This window comes from Ciconia boyciana, chromosome 5, assembly GCF_034638445.1.
Source record: "Ciconia boyciana chromosome 5, ASM3463844v1, whole genome shotgun sequence".
NCBI lineage: Eukaryota > Metazoa > Chordata > Aves > Ciconiiformes > Ciconiidae > Ciconia > Ciconia boyciana.
In genome coordinates, this window is record NC_132938.1 from 68,108,583 (window position 1) to 68,124,535 (window position 15,953).

The following is a 15,953-nucleotide window of genomic DNA, read 5'->3' on the forward strand; positions in this document are numbered from 1 at the left end:
CAATACTCTAGATATCAGAGTAAACGTGCACTGCTTCAGGTGTTACGCTTGGTGTCTATCATCCATAATATGCACTAAAGTACACAGTTAGCTTTCCTAAAATATTTAGACCTTGTTCAAGACTTCTGAGTCTTAAAGTTTTTGTTCATTTTTTTTTAAGGTTTAGTCTTAAAAAAATAATCTTAGCCTTTTTTTAAGGCTGCAGGTATAAGGGTTGGTAGTGGCCATATGAGTCCTATTGTTTATCCAAGAAAACATAGCCGTTTCTGTAATGTCTGTCTTCATCTCCGTAGGAGCAGGATAATGCCCCAAGAAACTCAGCCAGCAGAATTTGCAGCTAGATTATTTAGCAATTTGTATGCCTCTCTGCCAAACGTCAGCAGGTAAATGTTGCTCCGCCTGTGTGCAGGAGTGTCGCTGCCGAGGCTTGGGGTGGTTTGGTTTCAGTGGTCCTTCCTTAGCTCAGCGTTCATGAGATCCCATGTGACTGCCTTCTCCTCCAAAAATCTGACCGTTTCATCCCTGCACCTTTTCACTTCTCTATGCTTTCTTGATCTGCTGACAAGAATATTGGTTTATATAATCTGACATTTAAGAAATACCATTTTCCAGTCTGCTAATCTGCTTTATGCAAGTAGTTATAGGAGAGAGCCAGGGTGCCTTCCTGCAGTGAAACTTTTTAAAAAATTCAGGCTACAGAAGGCAAAACTGATAGTGGTCAAACCTTAGAATTGACAATTAAAACTAGCAGCACGGAGCAAAATCTGGGAGATGTATGCCACTGGTGGAGGTCGTGACCAACATCATTGTGTAGTGGTCAGATAATCTGTTGGACAACTTTTGACCAGTGTAACATTTTCTAAATAACTAGTAGAGTTATCTGGGCAGTGAAATTATTGTTTCTATGTGAACACGCACAAAAATAATGGAGGTAATATGAAGAGGAGATGGTTATGCTATCTACTGTGATGGCTGAGTGAACGATGAGTTAAAGAAAGGAAGCTTTCTTTAGCTCCTTTCTCTAAAGCTAGGAGAGCTGCTAGAGAGGTGACCAGTAAAAGGAAGCACTTTGAGATGTAAGATTAGCTGTGGAAACCAGGAAGAATTCAGGGGACTATTTGGAGGGGGAAAAGAGTATATTTCCAGGGTAGCATAAACTTGGTAATCAATCTCTTTATTTTAGTGCCAGGTTGCGAGGAGTTGTATTGTTGTTCAGTGTGGGAGCTTCTTGTCTCCCTTGGGTGGCATCGGCTGGCCTGTGGTGTTGAGGTTGGTGAGGGCCAAGCGTGTGGGTGTGCTGCTGCAGCAGCACGACCGGCTCGGCAGCACCGGAGGCTCTTGGGCAGCTCTTGGTCAACTCTTGGCCGACTCCCAACTGTCTGAGCTTCCTTGGGTGTGAAAGGTGGGCCAAGCTCTGGTCTCCATGTGCAGCCAGACCATCCACATCATGACTGTGAAATACTGTTGAAATACACAGTTCTTGTTTTGGGCCACAGGAAGGTCAGTTTCAGTATCTGTGTGTGCAGAGTTAACTATCATGTTTTCATGTGCCAGTCCCCAGTAGAAGATGACTCTCGCTGGAGGGTACACCCCTTCAGAAATGAGGTAAGAGGGTAGAAGGAAGACGCTGGCAGTCTCTGCATCTTGAATCTCCTGATTATTCTTCCTGTTAAAGGTTTGGGGTGTTTTTTTTTTGGTGAAAATATGATGCTGATGTCAACTTCTTTTTCCCTTTGTTTTTGCATAACTTTATTTATTGAGGTGTACCCAGGTTCCTTCTGTTTGTTTTACTACCAGAAAATTTCTATATGAAAAAGTCAATGACGTGGAATTAAAAAGGACTCATCTAGATCTCATAATAATAAAAGCGCTTGGAACAAATGAGTTTGGGATTCATATTGTGGTTTATGCTTCTTTGGAGTGCTTCATTTTATCATCAGAGAGGCATCGTTTGTTTAAACTGTGCTCCTGTATGACATCTGGTTTGAAAAGCATAATAACCTATATAATCAGCTTTTAAAATGCTGGATTATCTGTGGGTTTATTGACTCTTCTTTACAAAATCTGTTATTTCCAATTAATTCTCCATATAACTATTACTAAAGCCAACTTGCAGAGACACAAATGAGCTTGATGGCAATGGCTAGTCAAGGTCAGCATTTAACTGCCAGCATTTGCACTGCTGAGGATAATAAATCAGGTTTATTCCAAATCACATACCCTGCCACGTGACAGATGTTAGTGGAACCATCTAAGCAACCATTTTACAAATCATTTAGAAGATACATTTGGCATTGTTAAACTGCTCCATGCTGCCCTTGGCTTTAAAAATGTTGTGATAAAATATGTATGCTCTGTTAGATCTCCTGTATTTGAATCCTGCAGAGTGTGTGTGTGTATGGGGGGCATGTGTTTGCCTTTTTTTTCTTTGTATTGGAAATTATGAGAGAGGTGTGAAAGTAATAACACCTAATCAACCTATGGAAACTACTGTCTTCTGAAAGCAGTGATAAGTAGCCAGCTCTGTGGCACTATTTCATATTTCTTGTGTTTTCAGTTAGAAGTTTATATTGAGAGTAGGTTGCTGCCCACAAGAAATTTTCTGGGTCAACAGTAGTCCACTGTGTGAAAGTTTAAAAAAACCTGTTAAATATCAGAGCAATAGTTGTTAGGCTCTAATTTGGATTTGGGCAAATGTGTAAACACAGTATTTTCACTTGGTTTAAGACTCAATCCTGCTGTGGCCCACGGATGTCATTAGATTTAGCGTGTCATTCAAATAGATTTGGCAGTAGGCTAATTGCTGTCCAGGGAGTCAATTGTAAAGTTCCTGATCTTTTTTTTTTTGTATACGTTCTTATTTGGACCAACTCTTGTATTTTTCAAAAGAGAGAACGATGTATTACCTAAATAATCTGGATTATTGTAACTAAACTTCTCATCTGGAGCAAAAAAAAATCAAACTGAGGTCCAACAAAAGAACTGAAATTAAATAAATGTATATATCTGTTATAATCAACTGAATTTAACAGTTAGTTTTTACCTACTAAGTGTTACCTGCCTGTCACTTTTCCCACATACCAGTTTACATTAGGATTACTTGATAGAAATTTATGGGATGTTTCTGTCGAAAATTAATGAAAAGGGAAATATTTAACTTGGAGCATGCATGAAAAGCACTTTCAAAGTGGGGTTTTTTTAGTGTAGCATTTCTCCCTGTACATATTATAGGATATAGAGCTATACTGATTAATTAAATAATTGGTTTAATAAAAGCGATTAATAAATAAAGTGTGTTTCTGTGTCATAAACACTGGATATCTGGCCTTGAAATGAGGGCGGAGAGATAGTTTGCTCACCAGTCAGATCTTGATGCAGATCTTGTTCACCATGGTCAAGTCGCTAAGAAAGGAATGACAGCCTGAACGAAAGAGAGATTCAGGAGGAAAAGTGTAACCATCCATGCATGCCTTATTGAGAAAGAAAAGCTTTCATGGAGAGAATGACTTAGTCTGAAGTTTAGCAATATGATTTGAGCATGTTTTTTGGACTCAGCCTTTTATTATTTGCAGGTATGTACAAACACCACTTTACCTTTGAGGTAATACACAACAACATTTTGAATAGGCAAATACTTTGGTGTAGCATGGGTGAAAGAGAACATAAGAGATTTTAAAAACAAGCCAAACATTGTTCATTAGAAGACAGTCATAGCTAGAGCTGGCACAAGTTGGAGGAGATTTAAGTATCAATGTTTCTTTGCACTAGAGTATTTGAGAATTGGATATTATGTTGGATACTCCTATTAAGAATGAAAATACATCATTTGTGGTTTAACCTATTCCACTTTTAAACTGATTAAAAGGATGTATGGAGTTAATTGAATTTTATTCCAGAATGTTAAGTTTCCACCTGTGATGCTGTGGCTGAGTAGTTGAATACATGCTTTGTATCCAAGCTGTACCTTCACATTTCAGCTATATTCAAGCCCTTCGTTTAGAAAAGCACTGTATAAAATATGCTCTAGATTATGTCTTAGGCATTTAATAATAGCTGTGGATCAACTGGTGTCTCAATTTGTCTTTACTGGCTTTTTTTTACCCAATAATTCTGTGTAAGTGAAATTTTATAGGGTAGCTTGTATCTAAAAAAAGTCTCTCCCACCTTCTGCAAATCCTACATGACAATTTATTTTCAACTAAAAATAATACATACTTATATATATACATACTGTGTATATATATATAGAGAGAGAGTATGTGTATATGTATGTGTATATATATATATATATAAAAATAAAAAACACACATACTGCTGTGATATCCTGGAAACCTCCATTTCTCCACAGGAAGAGCTCTCTAACAGAATTACCTTTTTTAGATATTAAAAAAAAAAAAAAAATACACTGACCTTTTTCAGGGTAGAAAGACTAGGAAAATTTTTGCTAGTCTTACGAAGAAATGGGAACATGCAGCATCAAAATTACAAATGCCCCAAGACATTTTGGTGGTATGTCAGAATTGAAACATTTCCCTTCTCAGACAAAATACCGCCGTTTGCAATGAAAAAGAAAAAAAAAAAGGGGGAATTTTCAAGGAGTTAGTTTTCCAGGTTATTGACATTTTCTCTAGAAAGCAGACACCTTTTGAAGAATTTTGTTTAATGAGAGGCTTAATGTTTTTATGAAACGTGCTAGAGGGAGAAAGTCCTGTTCATTGCCTAAACAAATCCAAATGCAGAGCTGAATACCAGCACAGTCTTGGCAAATCCTGAAGAAGGTACCTTTCCTTAGGCGTAGATTAATGCAGTGTGCATAGGTATGACTGTGACTTGAGCACACAGAACTTATTTTAACATAGATTTGGTGAGGCTTTCCTTTGTCTCTCTAACAGATGAGCTAATGCCATCACCTAGCAATTATCAAGTAGTGTGATGTTATGTAATGAAAGTATAAATAGCACGAGGACTAAAACTAGTAAATCTAACAGACTAGCGAGTAGACAAGAGCAGAAATACTATTTGGAACACTTTGATTAGCATCTGAACACTGTCTTTTAAAGACATTTAGATTTGACGTTGCAGTAAAGCTGCAGGCCAGGAGGGTTGCAGTCCTTGATCTGGAGTGACATTCGTGCTGTGCCCCTGCATAAATCACTTGGCCTCTGTATACCTCTTCAAAGGAAGATAGAAAATTGGAAAAAGGCAAAGGGTGCACACTTGAAATTTCTTAAGCAAGGTGGTTATCTTATGTTTCAATTAAGACTACCTGTGGACTTTGTTTCCCAATGAGTGACCAACAAATAGCCTGTGACCTGCAATTTGAACTATCAGATTATTTCACCACCAGTGTAAAGTCTTTTAGGGTTGTCTTTGTAGTTGTTTGGCAGCATTCAGAGAGATAACATGTGAAGAAATGCAAGAGGTCACGTTTACCTGGAGAGGAGAGGCTGTGTAGAAGGAGAGACTCTCCCCAGCCCTCCCAGAGGTGTGGGAGGGATCCAAAGCTTTCATCTCCTTCAGTATCTGGCACATTTCTCCAAGCGTGCCGATTACATTAGGGTGGCATTTCCAGTTCCTGGGGGAAGAAGGGAGAGAGGAGACTCACTGCATCATGAAATGTGACTTGTTTGTGAAGAGCACTGTCTTCTAGAGTTGCCAGTGGAAAATACTTCCTAAAGATACCTTTGGAGAGTCATGCTTTAAAAAAAAACAACAGAAATGCCCTCCCTTTTAAGAAGGCAGTAGGTGGTTGAAGCTGCATTTGCAAGATGCATCGGTCTGCAAAACTTCGAGATGGTTTCTGAACCTCCGGTGCTGCTTTTCTGGCACCTACAGTCATATGGAAGGGTCTTCTGCACTTGCAGAATGTAAAAAGGCTTCAAAACTACTTTGGAAGCAAGCTGTTAAATTACAGAAATATTAGATATAAGCTAATGACAACTGTAGTGGTAAGCAGGAATGCAGACAGGAGAGTGCGTACTACTTTGCTGTGCTACCTCATAAAATGGTCTTAGCAGTTTTATTACAGGTATTCCTTTGCTGTAAAGGCTTGAAACAAACAAAAAAATAGAAAGAAAATTTATAGCTATCAGGTCGCTGCCAGAGTGGTTGGTTGGTTTGTTGTTTATTTTCAGTTTTAATCATCTGCTACCAATAAATTCCACTGCCTTTGTGGTAACTTCTCACATTAAAATTGATATATTATGGGTGTTTTAAAACAGACAATAAAAATATTGCACTTGCTAATTAAAGCAATTCATGTATTCAGCCAGGCACTGCCAGAAAGAGTTGTGGTTTCCTAATTGTTAGGTGCCTTGAGCAATATACCTGTTATAAATTCTTAATTGAACTTTGCATTGTGGCCAATGTGATTTGAAATATTCATAGCTGTTTTGTTTGGTTTGGTTTTTTTACTCCAGCTCTTCATTGAGAAGTGTATCAACTGGATCTTCAAGACCTTCCAAAGTGTGTTTGGTATGCGGAGATGAGGCATCTGGATGTCATTATGGGGTGGTTACATGTGGCAGCTGTAAAGTTTTCTTCAAGAGAGCAGTAGAAGGTAAGAAAACACAAACCAAAAAACATCAACAAAAAAGAAAAGACAAAATACGTGCGGGTTTGGGGTTTTTTTAATAGAAATATATATGCACACATGCACATATATGTTTTCCTATGTGTTTTCTGCCATTGATAAAATTCTGTGTTGTTAATCTGAAAAAAAAAAAAGTTGAATGAACTCCAATTACATGTGGTATAATTTGTGTAGAATGTGCCAGTGTGTTTTGCAATGTACACCTTCTAAAGGATGTGTTGTTTTACTCATGCCACTGCTGAATCAGGCTTCTTCTCCATCCCTCCAAGTGGATTTTTGTAATTTTTCATGGACACAGATACAATTGATGTAAACATACTCCTGCTTCTCCTGTACTGGAGGATGAGGATGAATACGGTTTTCTCATCATGCTTTGGCAGCCTTGTATGACAGTACAATTCACTCAGGTCAGTTATCTCCCTGTGGGTACCCTGTGGGTACCTCCAGGGCTTTTGACTCGGTAGTGCATCTGCTTCGTCTTTCAGCAAAAGAGAAGTGGCTTTACAGTACTGTGGTAGATTGGTGAGGAAGAAGGAATTGATTGTGGTGCTTTTCTTAGAGATCATTTTCTTCAATAAGGACTAGGACTTTCACAAGGACTATATTTTGATAGCTTTATCATCACAGGAGTGTTTTGCTGACATCTCTCTATTTTATGTTAATTATGGTATAGCTAGTCTTTCCTGGGCATCTCAATAGAAAGAAGTTAGGATCACTCAGGGTGCTACAGGACCTCTGGTAGGTGTTGCCTCTCCATGACTTGGGTTATTAGGGTAAAAGAAAATGTTTGACCTTTACAGACTTCGTAAGCAACTTCTTCAAGTGATAAAAATGAAGTTTTTAATACCTGATAAAGAATAAGAGTTCACGGCATGCAAAGGACATAAATACTCTATAGGTTTTTTGAAGTCTTTGCTGTTGAGTAAATGTTCTTACAACCACTGATGAAGCAGGCAATATCTACTTACTGATTTATTTTCATGAAGAAAAACCTAGAAGGAAGAAAACAGGCTCTTAATATGGTGTCCAGCTTGTGCACTGAGAAGAGTTAGGCAGTGTGTGATGTGATTAATTCCTTCTGCGATCATTAAATCTGCTGCTGATGGCAATAAAGATTTAGCTCTCTGTTAAATAGACCTGGAGGGCTTGTGCGTCATTGAAGTCAAGACCTCACGTAATATCTCTCTATCAATCTATTTATCTATCTATCATCAAAAGTGTCAATCTAATTGAAATGAACTTCCCAAAGTTATAAGGACACGGAAAAGGTTTCCCTCTTCTGAAAGCATTTTCCCTTACTGTTGTGCAATAGCTGATCTCGATGCCTTCATTCCCTAATTTCTTCCTTGAGTTTTTAGTCGCTTAATGTAGCACATGAACTGGAAAACCTTACATATTTTCTGTGAGTGATTTCCTCCATGTGCTTCCATGCCACATCATGGATGGGTCTTCAGACATCCATGTCTAAGCTGGGCTCTGAATCATGAGGATATTTTTTGATTTGGTGGTGGTTTTGCATACACCTGCACATACTGCGTGAAGTGACAGCACCTTTTGTTATCTTCCTTCCTCCTTTCCTGCCTTCCAGGAAAGTTTCCTTCCCATTCTTGAATCACTGTAATTTCAAGGTATGGTGTATCTACATTTACCATGCCCCTCTCTTTTGATGTCCTTTCTGACATAATCTGATGGATATCCTTATCCAACTTTACAGGAATTTATGAAAAATTACCAAGGATTCTCTTTAGGAGTTAACAAAGTAGCAAGGCTATGTTTCCAAGCCTTGGAAGCCAAAATTATTAGGCAAGGATTACTCTGTAATCAGACATAGAAATATATTTTTAGAGTGTAGTTAAAAGTTACCAGTAATTCCTGAAAGTTTACAAGTTAAGCAAAAAACACTCAAAAAATGAAAGACAAAACAACCCTGTCATCCCTAAAAATTGAAGATAAGAGTTTTTTAAATTAGCTTAAAATATATATATATTTTTTTTTTTTTTTAAGAATTATTATATTAACATACATGTTCCTACCAGTGGTATGTGAACACTGTCTAGACTTCTGCTTTGTATGCACATGACTGGAGCTCATTATGCTACCACTAGCATTGTTGTTATGCAAACACCGAAAATTTGGCTTGCACTTTTCTGTTTATATATATATATGTACACACACACATATATATTTCTCTGTGTGTGTATATATATATGCATAGAAGTACATTGTAGAGTATTAGCCACAAAAGGACATAGCAAAAACATAACTTACAGTTTGGCTCCAAACATCCTGAAACTATCAATGTGAATAAAAATTTCTGTAGGTAGTTTTGTAACAACAAATTTTTTTGTAGAGTCATCATAAATTTTTCAGACAGGTACATGACCAATAAAACACCACATTCTGATGTTTCCTATTTTAAATGAGATATTTGTGGTAATTACTTTGTATCATATGTTCATAAGGATGTTTTTTAAACTATGGTATTTCAGTGCTTCGTATAAATAAAAAATAAATCGAAGTGGAAGAACTGCCTTACATGTAGGTCCTGGGCATACCTGTCTCAGCTCTGAGCAAAAGCTGTGTTCTTTACTTAAGTGCTTGCATTCTTGTCTTTATTACAAAGAAAAGAGTAAAACTCCCTCTGTGAACATAGAAACAACTTTCTGGGGAATTTATAAATACAGTGGCTAATTTATTTGAGTAAAAATGAATTGTTCCCTCTCTAAAAGATTGTAGTAAAAGAATAGAAGAGGTTCCTCAAGTTTCATTCACCATTTCCTTGAAATAATGTGTATAGACTTTTTAAAGATTTATGAATATTTTTCCAGTTATATTTTACACACTTTATATGCAATGCACACGTGCGTGCGCATACACACATATTTCTTACTTGATCCACTAAACATTCTTCAGTAGAAAGTGGCATGAGAAATTATATTATTTCAAAAATGGCCTCCTCTTCCAATTTTTATTAAATATGGTAGCTACAGCTGGTGCCATTTCCACAGAACCACAGAATGGCTGACGTTGGAAGGAACTTCCGGAGGTCATCTGGTCCAACCCTGCCTGCTCAAGCAGGGCCACTTAGAGCTGGTTGCCCAGGACCATGTCCAGATGGCTTTTGAATATCTCAAAGGATGGAGACTCCACAACCCCTCTGGGCAACCTCTGCCAGTGATTGGTCATCCTCACAGTAAAAAAGTGCTTCCTGATGTTCAGACAGACCCTCCTGTGTTTCAGTTTGTGCCCTCATTGAACGGAGCAACTCTTCTCTTTGAAGGGGAAGAGGCTTTTGGTCATTAATTTCTACTGATTAAATGAAAGTTTTGTTTAGTTTAATTTAAAAAGTTACATACTGATAGTCCTACAAAAGATATGGTGGGATGGAAATCGTGGGAGAGAGCAACTGGTGTTCAGATGGAAGGTCAAGAACAAGTGATCTAGTTGAAGAAGTCCCTGCTCGTTGCAGGGGGGTTGGACTAGATAACCTTTAATGGTCCATTCCAACCCAAACCATTCTATGAAGTGGGGAGACAAATTGTGTCAAAAAGCATGGAAACAAAGAGAAGGGGGATTTGGAGAGAGAGACTGCTGGACACCACCCAGCTCTTTGGGTCTTGGCTAGAATTGCTAATGTTGTCAGCCCTCCTTGAACAGCTTTTGAGTGCCAATTCCTTTGCACTCCTCTGGAATATTATAAAACAGAGGGATTATAACAGAAAAGAACAACTGCATTGAATTTTAAAAACAAGAAAGTACACAACAACAAAGAGACTAAAACTTGCATTTCCAATTATAAATCTGGTAATTGTATTCCCAGTGAATCTTGTTTTGGGGACTTGCAGGAAATGTCTAACGAATTTATGAGAAGGAGAGCTGTAGACCAAAAAAGTATTAAAATGGGTTTATTGGTGAAATTTCAAAAGTAATTTCAGATGGAATTCATTACAGGGATGTAAATTATCGAAGTGCAAAATCTTGGTATCAAGTAAGCATGAACTTTTTGCTGACTGACTTGATGAGCAAGAGTCTGGTATGAAGAAATGTGATTGTGTCATTAATATAAATTAGATCTGCCTTGCAAATACTAAAATCCTTTAACCATAAAAGCGTTAATAAATTGTGTCACTGCAAAAGTTAAGACACTTGTATTTATAATACATTTTTACCTAGGATAACTATATTGTATGATTTTCTAAATTACGGATATGGCCAATCATAAAATTATTTAAACTTCAATTTATGATCTTTAATTTAGAGTCATATGCTGAAAATACACTATACTGTGAGGGAACCTAAAGCACCTGGCCAGCCTTGTTTCTCTTTTTCCACTGAACCAGCTTTCTCTATGGAGAGTAACAGGCTTGAAGTCAGAAATCACAGCTGTTCTTGTGTATGCTTTGCATTTTTAGTCTTCATTTGTTCAAGTTCCAGACAAGTATGAGGTAATCTGTCCTAAATCAAAATTTATATCACTTCTTAAGTTGCTAAAGTTAATCTTTTATTCTTCCTTTGGCTTGAAAGTAAGAAAAAAGGAAGGCATTTTTTCATCTCCAAATGGTGCTAAAGACTACAGCAAAAATGACCATCTTCTTCCAGTTATTTTGCATATTTGCTGGGAGATTTTTGGCTACTTAAAATGGAAGAACTAACAAATTATATTGTATTAGTTATAGGGAAGCTTGTCCTTTCTTTAAATACAAAGATGTGATGTTCAACAAATTTCGGATTTTGCTCCAGGAGGTTCGCCTTAAAGCTAGTTCTGCTATTTTAAGTCAGAAACAAATCTCTTTTCACCTCTGAAGTAGAAAGACAGTCACAGCAACAGAAGTTTCTAGGGTTGCATTTCATTTTCACCTGAACATTTGCTATTTGCCTATTTAAAGTAGGGGGAAAAACTGAATGAAATTTTTCAAAGTCTAATCTGATGCCGTCTTATTTAAATGGCCTCCTGGATACACTAAATGTGCTGTGCTCCTCAGCAAGCAGCCTAGTAACAAAGAAATCCTACCTCCGCTGCATGTTTGAACAGCAGGTTATCCAAGACTTCGCTTCAGTAGTGGAAGGGATGAAATTTCTTGTGTAGCAATCTGCAGGGACTTGGCACAGCTGTGGGAACTGAGGTTCCCTCAAAGATAGGGTTACGGAAATGAAGTGCCATTCTTCATCTCCCTTTGTGCCAGGCTGCTCTGAAAACACAGAAACAAAAGAACCTGGGCTGCAAGATCGAGGGTCCAACCCACCAGTCACCTGGGGCAACTCTCAGTCTGCCTTACCAGGCACCGAGGCCGATCTTTTTGCCATAACCAAAGGGATCAAACAGCCTTCTAGAGATTCATCTTTGCAGGAAGGATTGCAAGCTATTGCCAGCCTGAAAATTCAGTGGTAGATAAATTCAGTTCTTTGGCAAACAAAGGCACTGTGCAACCGTTTAGCAATGGGCCAGACGCATACTATCCAAGGAATATTCTTTTTTGGGGGTTGGTTGGGTTTTTTGGGGTTGTTGGTTGGTTGGTTTTCTTTTTTGGAAGTACGCTGTAGTCTCTGCTTCCAGAAGGCCACACAAGAGGGAAAGTGATATGTTATGCGTAACATGTTTTTTCAGAAACAGGTAATCTTCCTATGGTTTTCCCATGCACTGTAAGTGAAAGAACTTCCCAAGGTTCTACACCCCCCCCCAGCAGAAAATAAAGAGAAACTAAAGCCTCCGTGTGTGCCTCCTAGATTTTTTCATTTGAATTGACGTGGAAAAAATATCAAGGTATGACAATTTAAATGCTGGAACACATAGCTCTTGAATAATTTGCTTAATTAGCATAATTTAAATTTTTATAAAATATTAGTAGTGAACAGGAAAGTTTACCTTATTGATCATTTAAAGAAGCAATATGTTTTATGCTGCAGAAGCTGAAATTGATATCTTATAGAAGGGCATTTTCCACACCATTTTGCAGTGTGTGCACCCATGAATTTTGTAGGTCTGTATTACTAAAATTAATTATACATACAGTTCTTCACTCTCTACTCTTCTGTTCATTCACTGTAATGGAGTCAGTGTTATTCCATCACAGGCTGCAATTTTCCTTTTATCCACTTTCATAAGGTCAGTGGCCTCTCTAAATTCGACATCACTCAGTATAGATGTCCATATGTTTTCATAGAAATTTGTATGTGGGATTTGAAGTTGACTCTGTTCCTGACCTGTTGCAAAAATCTGTTTTACAACCTATCAAACAGAAATATTAGGTGAAGAGCAAGCAGATGGGTGATCTGCTGAGGGTAAGTGAGCTGGTCAAATTCATGTAGCAGCTGCTACTCTTACTTGATATGCTATGGTTAATAGGTGTAAAATAAAATTTAAATAATTAAGTCATTGTAGGTTTGAAGCTGCCACGAGCCTTCCATGCTTTCATAGATATAAAAAGGACTTTTCCTGGTTTTCGCTCTGGCAGGCAGTATTGCTCAGTGAAATTAAGTCTTCGTTCCTGCTCCTGGTTGGCTTTAGTTACTAGGAGCTCAGAGTTCAGGAGGCTGGTAGGAGGAAGGAGCTTGGTTTGCACTGGGACCCCAAAGAGGGGAAAAAAAACAAGCAGCAAGAAGTGTGACACACAAAAAAGGAAAGATTAATAAAGGATGGAGCATGTATTACAGTTGAATATTTTAAAGCTGGGGAGAGGTGGAATGGGAGGAGAAGTTTTCCTTGTGGCTCCTGGAATACGTGGCCTGCATGAGAAGCTCCGACTGACGCTCAAGAATAAATGCTGGATGCATGTTAAATGTGGAGTGCAACGCTAATCAAGCACATTGTGGTAGCATTTCAGAAAGGAGGGGGTAGGTTTGGGAACCATCTAGGTGATACAGTGTCTTGGTTTTAAAACAAGCAAAGAATGGGGGAGTTTAGCAGCTGCAGTGCCACAAAGAACCACAAGTTGGTTAATGGTCAGGAAAATGATTTGAAAAAATATTTTATATCAAGGAAGCTAAAAATCCACATTCATTCCTTTCCAAAAGTATTAATAATTTCTTCCCTCCCCCAAGACTTTCCAACACTTGCAATTTTTGTGATTGTAACTGTTATTTACCGTGTAAGCAGGTGTTGCTGTAGAGAGGGAGAGATGAATACAAGGATAAGAATTTAAATATGGGCTGCTGTCTAGCCTTGAAAAACGCTCGCATGATGTTAAGAGGTCTGCATGCAACTGTTCTTCTCCGGCACTGTTTTGTTTGTCTTTTCTTCTTTGTTTTATGAATACTAATTTCTAGACTGCTTAATCTGTAAAATAATATATTCAGTAGGTGATAGCTGGCCTGCACAAGTACAATATACAGTAAACAGAGCATATATGCAGTGGTAAGGTTGGTTTATCTTAGGTAACGGCCTTCCATCGCCACAAATTCAAGCATCACACAGGCTTTCACATGCTTACCTTCTACGTCCTTGTGAGAGAGGGGAAATTTTGGCATTCTTATGATGTAACAAGAACTGGCTTGCAGTAATTTTTTTTTTTTTTTTTTAGTTTTCTTTATTAACACATCACAGGGTAACATTCTGGTAGATCAGAGTCTTCATGGAGGTGGGATGGCCCTGTGAATGCATGCTGATTTAAGGTAGCCACAATTTTGGCTAACAGAAGTTCAAATGTCACAGCTATTAGTTTAGTGTGTTCTTGAATACTTCAACTGCCTTTTCTTTAAAAAGGAATGGATTTTTTCCATATGCCGCATAGGGAAGGTAGACAGGGTGCTTGCTGGGAAATTAATCTTTTAGGTAATAGTTCCAAGATGGCTGAGCCATTTGTGTAACGTAGTTATACAAAATCCGTACGTTCGGATGCACCAAGTATTTGAAGCAAACAGGAAAGTATTGACACCATCATAGTAAAAATGATGCTGGGAATGCTTATGTGGAATTTTGTGTATACTTCTGGTCGCCAGCATGTTAAAGACAGTTTGATTCAGAGTCAAGTAAACACATTAGGAGTGCTTCTGAAATGATCTGGGGAATAAAAATTTATCTTATGTCAGGTGACTAAATGCTTTTAGCTTTTTTTTTTTTTAGCTTATCCAAAAAGAGTCTGAGTTGGGACATGATTGCTGTCTATAAATATTTCACAATTGAGGAACAGACAACTGAGAGGGAGGAGAATTTATTTTGAACTAAGAACTGTAATGAAATAAGAGCAAATGGGTAAAAATTACATTAGTTAGTTTAGTATTTTCAGAAGGCTGCAAACCACCAAAAAGAGGGACTTTCAGGGGCACTTTCCTGAAAGGAGTCAGAAGGATTTAAGTACCTACTTCGAAATGGAGTGTAAGAGAAGTAACTGATGTATAATACGATTTGGTTATCTGTGATAGTAAAGGATAAGCCAAAGAGGTCTCTTTTGTTAATATTGTGTCCTGGTAAAGCTGGAGAATTCATCTGACTCGAAAACTGAAGGAAGTAGGAGTAGTAAAAGAGAGGATGAACTAACTAATACATTTTTAGGATATTCCACTTGTAATGATGGTGGATGCCTAGATCTTCACAGGGATACAGAACTCCAATTTCTGAAAATTGATGTAAAGTGCTCAGATCTTGCATAAGGCAGAATTGCTTTGTATTTATACTAGCGGATGAATGTCTGTCTCCTGCGATGACTTTTCTTGTTTTGAGTTCAGAAAAAAGCTCAGGAGAGTGAAGTCCTTTTGAAATAACTCCATCCTATCCAGCTAAGCCTCTGCAGGTACCCCCAGACACCATCAGGTGACCTCATGCTTGGTTACGTTTGCTGGTAATCCCCTCAAGTGAGAGCCTGGCTACTGAGAAATCCTCTGTCATTGAAGTATAATTGGTCTGGCTTCTTGGACACTGTGCTGCTGGGGTTTTTTGTAATGTCTAGTACAATACAACTGTAAATGGATAACTAAAGCATGCACGAACATTCAAACTGGAGTTTGCAATTGGACATAAATATATGTACAAGATCTTCTATATCAAACAGCATAAAGCATATCAAATATCATAAAACATCCTTAGTCAGATGCTTTAGCTCCTTACAGCTATGGTACTGCTTCTTGAGAGATACTACTTTATAAAATGCTGTTATCTACCTGCCTTGGCAGCCTTGGAAGCAGTGTTATAATTTTCACTTTTAGTAGCAAATAGCACTTCTCTTCTACAACCCTTAAGGTTCAGAAAATTTTTAGAGACTGAAGAGGCTCTTCCAGTCTCAGGTTAAGTAGTTAAGAGCCAAAAGGGGGTAATCCTGCAAGGTGCCTTCAGCAAAAGAATGTCAGAGATAAGGAATTTTGCAGTGTCCTGGCTGAAAGAAATTCTAAATAGATAAAACCTCAAAATAAATATATAAATACATAAAGC

At 37.9% G+C, this 15,953-nt stretch overlaps 1 protein-coding gene across 7 annotated transcripts in view; it reads left to right on the plus strand.

The window, feature by feature from the left end:
• NR3C2 (nuclear receptor subfamily 3 group C member 2) overlaps positions 1-15,953 on the plus strand; it is a 218,701-nt gene that overhangs the window by 113,752 nt on the left and 88,996 nt on the right. For all 7 annotated transcript variants that reach the window (XR_012042663.1, XM_072862470.1, XM_072862471.1 and 4 more), the window contains one exon: positions 6,420-6,559. Coding sequence is in view for 6 of the 7 variants with exons in the window: in XM_072862470.1 (XP_072718571.1) it covers positions 6,420-6,559 (140 nt within the window). In the remaining variant the exon portion in view is untranslated. The remainder of the gene's footprint in view (positions 1-6,419; positions 6,560-15,953) is intronic.